The 11,509-nt window shown below is 42.5% G+C and overlaps 1 protein-coding gene across 2 annotated transcripts in view; it reads right to left on the reverse strand.

The window, feature by feature from the left end:
* Window positions 1-11,509, reverse strand: part of Nsun3 (NOP2/Sun RNA methyltransferase family member 3) — a 58,882-nt gene that overhangs the window by 46,913 nt on the left and 460 nt on the right. The window contains exons 2-3 of one of the 2 annotated variants that reach the window (XM_023719240.1): window positions 10,543-10,652; window positions 2,636-2,943 (exon numbers count right to left, since the gene is read on the reverse strand). In XM_023719240.1, the coding sequence (XP_023575008.1) occupies window positions 2,636-2,943; window positions 10,543-10,652 (418 nt within the window). Of the gene's footprint in view, window positions 1-2,599; window positions 2,944-10,542; window positions 10,653-11,509 lie in introns of both variants that reach the window. The other variant, XM_004634829.2, reaches the window with a different exon arrangement.

Raw genomic sequence — 11,509 nt, forward strand, 5'->3', positions numbered from 1 at the left:
CACACACACACACACACAAATAAAAAAAAAATTAAATAAAATAAAATAAAATTTAGTTAACATTAGATTAAAACACATTTGAGAGCTCAATCCCTTAAAGGCTCTGGTTTACAGAGCACTGGTTACAGACTGTCCCGCGGCTCACGTACAAGTCAGAAGTAAGGTATCTACAGGAGACTCTGGCAGAGCGGCAACAGCACAATAGTGAATGTGTCCTCGATCCCAGCCCATCACTTAGCTTGGGCAATTTAGTTAACTTCTCTTTGACTCAGTTTCATCTATAAAATGGGTTATTACTAGTTTACAGCACTGTGGCAAAAAGATTATCTATCTATCTATAAATCAGTCACACTATGTTCTTCTAAGCTTCGAGAGTTTAAAAGACTTTTGCATGAATGTATCACTTCAGAAGTAGAGACTAAACCATATTTTAAAAGTACAGATTAATAGAGTGTGACACCCAGATGATCCACTCGAACATACCCAGAAGTATGCTTCGGTAATCCCCCAGGGAGCTCCCAAGCAGTCCGGATGGTAACATCAATTGCCACACTGTCAGTGACGTCTTCTTGCCCTCCAGTTAGCCTTTGGTGATAAAAATAGCAAGACTCCTTTCCTTATCCAACTGCCTTTGCCTCCCTTTCTGCTCCTCTGTCTCTGGGTCTTTTGCACACTCTGCCACTTTCTACTCTTTTCCTTCTTTCAGGAAGGGATCTACTCAGGAACCTACTTCCCCAGTAACATATTCTTGTACTCTGTATTAGGATCATCTTCTTTATATACCAATAAAAATAATAACTATTTTAGAACAAGGCCCATGAGCGGTGTTCACAGTCACTGGTGCTGTTTCCCTGCTCTGCTCCCCAGCACCGTAAACTAAGCAGTTTGCTGCGCCATCCCCTTCGGCCAGTATGCTCCTGCTCGGAGCCCGCTGATCACTGACAGTCTCTGAAACTGTGTGCTAAATGAGCCTTCCCTCCTTTAAGCTGTGGGTGTTGGGCATTTGGCCCCAGTGACAACAAGGCTAGTGAACTAACAGAAACAGTGAAAATTATTTTACTATAGGAAGGGACAGTCCTCAGCAAAAAAGGTAGGGAGCCAGGGAGATAGCTCAGTGGAATAAGCACTTCACTGGCAAGTGCAAGGGCCTGAGTTCAATCCCCAGTTCCGAAAAAAAAAAAAAAAAGAAAGGTGATCATACTACTCAACCAGTCTTGGCATGCTAATGTTTTCCTATGTAGATTCACAATTACTTGCTTTTTTTTTTTTTTTAAGGGAACGCTATTACTTAGCTTTGCTAATAAAAAGGAGTGGTCTATCTGTCACTGCTAACGACTGGGCCAAAAGGAGGGGAGAACTTTTTCTGCCACCCTAAAACATGACCTTTTCAATCATTCAAAGCTGTGAGCCTCTTTGCCCAAAATAATGCTCAGTACTAATCTACAGAAATTTGGTGTTTAAAGTGCACACTTAGCATAGCCTCCCTTTTAAGTTTTGCTCATAAAAGCTTCTATTATCGCTGCTGCTAAAATCCCAACTCCAGCACCGTGGCAAAGCTGATCTGGGCTGCAAGCAGGAGCGTGAAGACATCTGCACATCGCAGCAAACCATCAGCATTAGTCCCGCTTGGGTGGAGTCTGCTGTACTTGGCGCAGTGCCTGAAGGTCGCTGCCCTGTGCTAAGGAAAGGAAGAGTCTCCCCCTCTTCCAACTCAGAGATCAGTTTGTTTCGGGGTTCCTAATCAAATCAAGGTCCCTATTCTGAAAGTGTGGAAAATATTTAGAGCTAATAGTAAGGGTAATGTAAGGTTAAAATGCCCTTTCTCCAATACGGAAGCCAAGTTTGGAATTTCCCTCTCAGCGTTACAATCCTAACAAGTGCGTGCCCAGAAGTCAGATTATTAGATTATATGTCTTGTAAAAACCAACACATGAATATTGTGAAAGAACACAGAAAGAGTTGAAGTAAAAATGAGTACTGGTTTAGGTACAATTCCAGAGTGCTTCAGTTAAATTATAAAAATCGTAAGAAATGCGAGGAAACATCTGTATGTTTTGTGATGTCTTACACTACACTAGGGCAAGTTTCTGTGACTAGTTTTTACAGAACTCTGACACATCAGCACAGGGCTGGGGAGATAGCGCGGCGGTGTACGCGCCTATCTGGCAAGTGCAAGGCCTGGTACCACATGCCAGGCCGGCTCCGTGCCGTGCTGCTCGCCGGAACCTGGCGTGGTGGCGCACACCTGTAACCTCAGCACTGGGGAGGCTGAGCCGGGAGGATCACTACGAGTCTGAGCTGCGTAGTGAGTCTGTGTACCAAATAAATACACTAATAAAAGATTTTAAAAAATAAAACATCAGTACAACATATTCTCTTTCCAACATACAGCCAACTGACATACTTGTATGAATGCCATGTATAATTGGATCCTCACTGCCCATAACTTTCAAACTGCTTCAATAGCAAATGCTTGCTCTCCGGGAAAAAAAAAAAATGCGTCTTCAAACTCAATTTGCATTTCTCCCTCTACACTTTCAGGGTATTTTTAACACAGAGATACCCAAAGGTTGTCAATTACTGGAAGAAAGGACACCACCTGGCCAGGCGCACTGCAGCAGCGCCACTGACTTGCCTCCGGGAGCTGCACACAGGTCCAGAGCCCTCTCGCCATCCTGCAGGTCCGCAGCCAGCACTGGGAGGAGCGAGGCAGCGTTCAGGAGGTAGTACTGCTTCAGGTTTCCAGCTCGGTGCCTTTCTGAAGGCAGCCGGTGTGGCGTTCCGCTGAGGTAACATTTCATGGACTGAGGAGAACAGGGTAAAGACCCTTGAAAAAGTCTGTGATAGCCCTTCAAATGTAAATCCCTTTCCAGTTCAGAAGGACAATTGAATCTGTTGAGGAGGACAGCATGCTGCCACAGTGATGGAGATGTCAATATATCCCTAGAAAGAGGAAAAAGATGAATATTAATATTAAATGCATCGATTGCATTTTATATTAAGGGGGTCGGCATGGTCCTGGGCTCCCACTTCACCTGCTCCTGATTTCCAGAGACAGCACCAGTCCTTCCGACATCTCCTTTTGCTTCCGAAGGCCCTCACGGGCTCCACCCTGCTCTGCTGGAAGCCTGTCTGTATTTAAAAAACTGATATTCTTCATTGTGGCTTAAATGAATTCTACACTCTGAATCTGAATGGCATGTTTCACTTGCCTCCACCTTAATCTTCCCTATAGATTCTCATCATGTCAAAAAATAATTGCTGCGATTACAGAACAGTACATCCATCAAAATAGATGTTTGTCTAGCCTCATTTGCACAAGAAACTATTTTGGTTAGACACAAGAATACTAATATTGGTAGGAAAACTACTATTATCAAAACGTGTTTGAAGGGATGAGTGTCAAAGACTTCCTCTGGTGTGGATAAAAGGCATGAAAAGCTAACTCCAGTGAACTCCATAGTAATGCGGTTAATGAGCTGATGAGTGGCTCAGATGACTCAAATCCAAGGATGATTTAAAAATCATTTACGAACTGAGGCAGCAGGCCTTCCACCCAACAGCTTTACCTTCCTAAATTTGTATTTGATCCAATTAGATCTCTTGACAATCACAAACTCACATCAACTGACAGGCGAGAGAGCAGGAAATATTTAATTTATTTACTAGCTGACCTTTCTGGCTGAGTCATTTGGGCGCTTCATTAACCATAGTCAATTAAATAAATTCCAGCTGCTACTCGCCCTGGAGCTGCCAATATGAGGAATGGCTGGATTGAAATCTAACACCTGCGACTCAAGCATAGCGTGCGAATTTCAATCCAGGGTAATATGTGGAACTGCTTTGTCTTTTCACTGCCTTTTGCTGAGGGTGAGATGGTGCACCATAGGATCCTGGTAATCTCTTTTAGCTAGTCAGAGGGTGACGAAGAAAGTGATTCTCAAACTTAAATGTGCATCTGGGGTGGAAACTTTAATGTGCAAACTGATACTGCTCATCTAATGACAGCTTTAAAAGAGACTCCAAAGAGAAATCGGTGAATGCCACTGTTATACATCTTTTGAAAGTACATCTTAATTTTACCCTACATACTGGATGAAACTATTACACTATGAGTCATGTTTAAGGAGAAGTGATCAGAAACATAGTTTAATGCATACAGACTAGAGGGGGCTTCATGTCCCACCTGTTAGTTAATAAAGAGTAGGATACTGTCAGCTGCTTAATATCACACAGGAAAATTTATTCACTATTTGTTTTCCTTTCTGGACATTCAAACCTGTTCTTGGGCGTTCATTCTTTCAAGTGAGTTTCAGAATCAATTGGTCAATTAAAAATAATGTATAGGGCTGGCCAGACAGCTCAGCCGACTAACGTGCGTGCTTAGGCAGGTACGGCAACCAGGGTTCAATCCCTGGTGTGCCGAGCTGGCCCCAGCCCTGGGGCTCACTGAGACAGTGTTTGAGACTGGGCGTGTGGTGCCCACCTGTAATCCCTGTGCTTTGGAGGCTGAGAACAGGAGGATCACTACAAGTCTGATCTGTGTAGTGAGACCCTGCATTAAATACATTAAAAAATAAATTAAAAATAATATATAAAATAACGGTGTATTCAGGTATAATAAACTTGATTAGGGTTATATTAAGTGTACTAAACCTTGAAAGAACGAATACCTCTTATAACTTAGTCTTTCCAACCTTGAAAATAGTACTTCTTCTTTTGGTCATAATCTTCTTTTCAGCTCTCAAAGGTTACTAATACTGTATATTTCCTGTGAGGCATGGTACTTAAAGGGATGTCACTTTAGGAACACTACACATTTCTCTGTATCATCTGTTACAGAACATGCCAGCCAGCAAAAAGAACAAATAAGTCTCTAGGCAAAGGCCATGGCATACACGGTGGCTGACAGTCTGGACACCAGTGCTGCAAATAGCCCGTGCCTTCAATTAAGACTCAGGACATATGAGAACTTGTACTGTAACGTCACGTACCTCGGTAGTGTCCCAAATTTTCTGATCAAGATTATGGGGCCAAAGAGGAAAGTGATCGATGACATAGAGTGGGCCTAAGGAGAGTCACATGGGGAGAAGACACTCTCTCAGGCTTTCACAGAGAGCACATTGGCCAAGCATTGGCCGTGACTCATCCACATGGCTGCACTGATAAAGGTTCTACAATCTGAGGTACAGGATCTCAGGACAAATCCTGAGGGCATTTCACTGACCTTCTCAGACCAAAAAGCTACAACTCTTGTTGCATAGGTCCTGCTTTACCTTGGTCTTAACCATCCAGCTAAAAAGTATGAAGACGAAATTATAAGAAATAAAGCCATGCTGTTAAGTTGAGCTGTGGGGGACTCAGGTCAATAATTTCTGACATTGCCAGTTAAACAGAAGACCCAATGCTATTATGGGCTACTGGACTCTTTTAGAATATTTTGCTGAGTTTACACACCTATAATATTCAATAATGGAACTTAGAAAAAATGGGGTATACAGATGAATGTCCATTTTGTATCTGTGTATTCAAAGTGGTTGGGATAGATATATAGTTACATTCTGTTAATGAATAGAATGATTTGTTCTAATGGTGTTTGTAAATAGGATCACAAGTCCGCATCTTGTACAGCAATTAACCACTAAGAAGAATATATGCAGTGTATTATTTGTTGAAAAATAAAAAATAAAAAATAAAAAAAAAAAAATGATAAAAAAAAAAAAAAAAAAAATAGCCCGTGCCTGCATAACCCTCAGAAAGCCTCCCGGGTTATCCCAGCCTTCAGTACACTTAGTGAGTATCATCTCTTTGCTAAACACTAACTCATCCTCCAAATATACACTACGCAACAACTACACACTAGATACATCTATTTACTGATGATATAAAATTCACATCAAAGCCAGGTGCAACAGTGCACACCTGCAAGCCCAGCACTGGGGAGGCTGACCCAGGAGGATCACTGCGAGTTGGAGGCCAGCCTGGGCTACATGGTAAACTCAAGGCTACACAGTAAGACCCTGTCTCAAAAGAAATCACATTAACTACATGCTAGGCATATCAGTACACTGGTGACATAAACTTAGCCTATGCTTCAATTTCTAAGAAACAAAAGAAAATATTCAGTAAAAACGACTATCAGATAAAACTGAACAGATGGTGCAGCACAGTGACTCAGCTCTGAGAAAGATACTGGAGCTAGTAATGCATCCATGCAAATCATACTGCGGGGATCGTAAGTCGCACTGTGTGTCCTTGACTAGGGCCTGGTCCTAAGTCCATGAATAAGTTAAGCTAATTAGCTTTACTTAAGAATCTCTTGATTTACTAGTAGTTATTTAGCTATCTCAACAAGGGCCTGCATATTCTAACCTGTGGCTTATCACTGGGCTTCACTGTAAAACCAACAGTTACTAGTTTTAAAAATTGCAATTCAATTTAATTAAATTATAAACTTCTGGAAAACTTGTTAATCTGAACACTTTGATATTTTTTAACTTTTCTGTAACATTATTTCCTTCTCCTATTTGACCTCTCCATATAATGAAGCCAAAAACTATTTTATCTAGAAATTGCTAAGCACAAGTGATACAAACATGTGGCTCCGAGATGCGGAGGTGGGATCGGACTCCACACTCATAACCACTGCACACAGGAGGACGAACAGCATTCCTGGCAGAGGGAACAGCAACACTGTACCAAAACCATCAAGGTGTCTCGTTAGTCACGATATGAGCTATGAGCGTTGGTCCAAAACCAATCCCCACAGTGAGGGAGCAAAGATGGTTTGAACACAGGAAGCGACACAACTGAATACAGCAGCACTGAGAAACCGCACTGCAGAGTAAGACACACTCCCAAGCCTCTACTGAATGGGAGCTGTGCACGTGCAGTGCTTAACCCCTGTGTGCTTCAGTCTGCCTTCCTGTAAATGGACACAGCTCTACCTCAGGAAGCCGTATTCAGGATAACTGTTATTTCTACAATGAGAATGCTGCAAGCACAAAGTGTCACAAAATTGTTGATTAAAATAAGCAACCCCATATACACACCGGAAGCGGGCGAGTATGGCCACTGAGAAACACAGGTGAGAGATGAAGAAGCCCTAAATAAATCATAGCAGTAGAGCTGAAAAGGCTATCCAAAGCAAGAGATTTCTCTGTTGGAGGCAACAGCCTTTGACGGCTACTTTGGATTTTGATAAAGGAAAAGCAGTGGTATATGGTGGGGTAGTACAGTGCAGTCAGAGAGACACCAAGACTATTCTTACTTTTCACACAACTACCAGGCCAGGGGGTGACAAGACCGTGAAATCTGATTACTCACTAGAAGGATACATAGAACTCATGGAAAGGTGTTAAAACCATTACAGTATAGTTTAGTTCAACAAAAGCACACAGATTAAAATCAGCCTTAGAAAAAAAGACCTGCTGAGTCCGCAAACATTCAAAGCATAGAGCTGCTCGCTGTCCTCTCCATTGTTAGCAGGGAGTAGTTTTTCTGGGCAGCAGTGTGCGACAGTCTGCACAGGAGTGCTGCCAAGTGGAGATGCTCACCACAGCCGTGGTGTCCAGCTCTTACTGAAGACCAGTCGCATGGGTAGGTGTGACTGCCCACACGGCGCAGTACTGGTGTCCAGCCCCTCTGGAAGTTGAGCTGGTATCTGCCGTTGCTAGGCCCCATCAGTGTAAATCACACTGTTAGACTATCAGGCGTGGCCCAAGACTCCAGGTGGAAAAAAGACGCTCTGGTCTAGTGCATTGCAAGGACTCAGCCAGACCCTACCAGGAGACGAGGGCAAATGTCAGACTTACTGTTGGGTAAGACTCAGTCTTTACTACAAAGGTAGTGAACGTATGAAGGAAAAAAGTACAACCAGGTTGGCAGTTCTCTTCAGCTGGGAGAAAATATGCAAGTAGAAAAGACAACTTAAATTTGGAAGAAAGAAATATTAATAAGCTTTTGAGCTTGCTGAATATGAAAATTCAGGACAGCAGCCAGACAACACCTCTAAGTATGGGACCATATGGGGAAACACTGCTGTTGAGATGACAGCATGATGATGAACGTTTAGTCACGCCGGAAGATGAAGAGGATGATGAATAGGTTGGTTCTAGCAGGTTTCTTTTCTTGTCTATAAAGCATTTAGCCCCCCTGTACACAACTCACTCCTTTTAAAGAAAACTGAAATATAAGGCTGTGTAAGATTTATTTTTAAACTGTACAGTCTTTTTTTTGTATAGTTAACACACTACCGAATGTGTCTTTAGATACCCTGTCCTGGTGGTATTTTCAATAGCCCCTAACCTTGCCTGGTACAGTATGCAGGCTGTAAACTGGCATGGAAACTTAAAGCAGGTTCTTGTTGCTGCACAGCACAAAGTAGTTACATATGGGATGGTAGCTTTTCATCTTCAGTTGTCTCTGATGCAGCTTGTCTGAAATAATTGTTGTTTTGTTAACTGAATACCACTCTGCAATTGCAAAAAAAAAAAAAAGTTCCAACTGTTTTGTTGACATTCTGAATGCTTCTAATACAATTTTTTTATTAAAAAAATAAAAAAAATAAATAAAGTCATGCCAGGCATGGACTCACTTGAAGAACACATAGGTCATAAGCACAGCAATGTTTAAATCACATGAACTTTAATTTCTAAGGGAATTTCAGAAAGTGATTCAGCAAAAAGGCCATTACAAAATTGAAAAATGAAAGAAAAATTTCTAACACTTCTCCCATTACTACAGGAAAGTAAAATTACCAAGTAAATTATAGATAAGGGGAGGGATAACCCCATTTCCTCTGAAAACAGACTCCAAGCACAATATTGTCAGGAAAATAAATAGCCATGCAATAAAAGTATGACTCTGCCTACATTTTCTTCTGCTGTTTTCCACGTTCAGACTATTTCCTGAGAAAGCTTTTATTTTGCTTATGGCAAATTATCAAATGTTTATGCAAAACTTAAATTACCATGAAAATCCAACAAAAAGGTAGATGAAGCAGAAAGCACTGCTAATTAAATGGAGTTGGGGTTCACTGCTCATTTCGTTTAGGATCAAATAACAATTTTGTAAGTCTGTCTCAGCATCCTAACTAGAAAAGTAACTCATTATAGGGTATGGATAGCCAGATCAGTATAAAACCTGTAGATGAAATCTTTTAAATCATGCACATCTGCCTAACTCCATCTCAGGTATGAGCAGCAATAAATAACAAGGGTAGGCTGGAAGGCACCGAACCACAGAGCCCAGAATGAACTCAGGCAAGTTATATAAGCCGTATGCAGTATCCTGAGAAATAAATCTCATTGGTCTGCTCTGGACATGCCATGAGTCACTACTGTCTGGCAAATGATACACATATGGACATTTGGGTATTCTATCTAAGTACCTCTGCTACTTAGAATCTCATTATTTTACACTTCACCATTCATGCTGTGATACAAGATACCCATTTTGCAACTGTTCCGGAATAAAAGCCATATACATTTTCATGTTACTCTTTCAGTTACAGGACTAAATAACCTTATTTGTCCTGTATTTCCATCAGAACTGCCTAACACTTCATCTTTATTAGTCACGACACCATCTTTTAACAGTGCTCAGAATGGTCCTTTCTGAAGGAGTTATTAACAGGAAAGATGGAAAGAGACAACCACCTGAGCAATTGCTGCCTGAAACAAGCTGCAGAGCATGGAACTATTTTTCAGGTCTGAAGACGTGCTGGGCTATTGTCCCCAACTTCTCCAGCAGGGCACTAGTGTCTCAGCCTAGAATGTTTTCTCTTGCCCAGGTAATTTCTGAAAGTGGTCAAGACCCAGCTTTTCCTCAGAGCACTTGTGTCCTCTGACAGATACAGCAAGATCTTCTCGCCTATCATAATACTTAGTGAATTGTGTCAGTTTACATAGTCTACTTCAAGTCCTTCTGTCTAAATCCCTATGAACACTTGACCTATATGTAAACTAGTCGCGGGGACTGTTTTGCTCTAAGTAGTCCAAGGGGCGTTGCACATAAAGTGCTACATCAGGCATTCAATGTCAAGAGTCCATATAGTAAAGGTGGTTAACGGCGATAGTCACCAAACATACTCATCAAGTTTCTCTCATTTTTTATACATTCAACTTTTATTTTTATAATGCATTTAAAGAATGTATGTACCTGCCAAGTGTTTGCTCAAAATACAGCTAATCATAAGACATGGCAGAAAAGAAATATGATTTTAGGAACTGCTAAAATAACCCTCAAATTTTGAAATTTTTGTGTGATAGCGTAATTCCGACAAATTGGTGGGCAGGCCTGCCTCAAGGATGATAGTAACTGCTCACTACAAAGGCCTAACTTTTGCTTACCACCTGTACAAAATTTCTCGCCTTTCCCTTATCCAATGACTCATTCATTTCCGCTTACTTCTTCCTTTCCACAGGCCCCCAGGAGTGGGCAGCCACATTCCAGTTCCTGTACCTAGAGCCTCACCTCATTCCTTCCCCCCAGATGTATACATCGTTGTAGCTTAAGTATCAAGAGATCAATTATACTAACCTGACTGTATTCCAGGAATCTCCAAGTTCTTTGGAATACGCTTTGTCAAAATGATCCAACACAACTCTGCAAATCTGTTTTGCAAGCTTCCCTTCCGATTTTGCTTTCAGCTACGACGGTAAGAAATATTTGCTGACACACATGGATATTGCAAATTTATTGAGTTTCAACATGAGCACAGTCTAACTGTTCAAGAACTTAAACAATTATGTCCTTGCAATGAGATCAACATACTAGGTAATAAAGCTATATTAATTGACAAAAAGTTCTTTTCCACTATTGTCCATGAAAGCAAAGATTAAGACAGACTCTAGTGGTTCTAAGGAAAGTGCTACAAAAGGGACTTCTGTAAGTATCCAGTGTAGGGCGGCTATTCCAATGAACTTCGTGGGAGACACAAGTAACTCTAGACTATCTCGGCACATTTCCTGTAAACCTAAGATTATTTCTTTTTCTACTGTTTATTTAGTGAAAAGTGTCACCCTAGTGTCCTCTTGTAATTCCTCACTGTCGGTTCATTTATTCATTCAAGAAAGCGAGGCCGAGGAAGGCGCAGGGGCAGGGTACACAGCAAACCAGGGACAGTGCCTGCGCCTGCAGAACCCCTGCGGTGCGTGAGTGGGGGAGGGAGGGCGCGCGGGAGGGAGGGGAGGGGAGCGGGAAGGAGGGGAGCGGGAAGGAGGGGAGCGGGAGGGAGGGAGGGTAAAAGGAGGGAGGGGAGCGGGAGGGAAGGAGGGAGCATGGGAGGGAGGGCACGCTGGAAGGAGGGAGCAAGCACTGGGAGGGAGGGGAGCGGAGCGGGAGGGAGGGAGGGAGCATGGGAGGGAGGGCACGCTGGAGGGATGGAGGGAGCGAGCGCTGGAGGGAAGGAGGGGAGCGCGAGGGAGGGAGGGAGAATGGGAGGAAGGGCATGCTGGAGGGACGGTGGGAGCGTGGGAAGGAGGGAGGGAAGGGGCGGGAAGGAGGG

Source organism: Octodon degus, unplaced genomic scaffold (assembly GCF_000260255.1).
Source record: "Octodon degus isolate 3935 unplaced genomic scaffold, OctDeg1.0 scaffold00066, whole genome shotgun sequence".
Lineage (NCBI taxonomy): Eukaryota > Metazoa > Chordata > Mammalia > Rodentia > Octodontidae > Octodon > Octodon degus.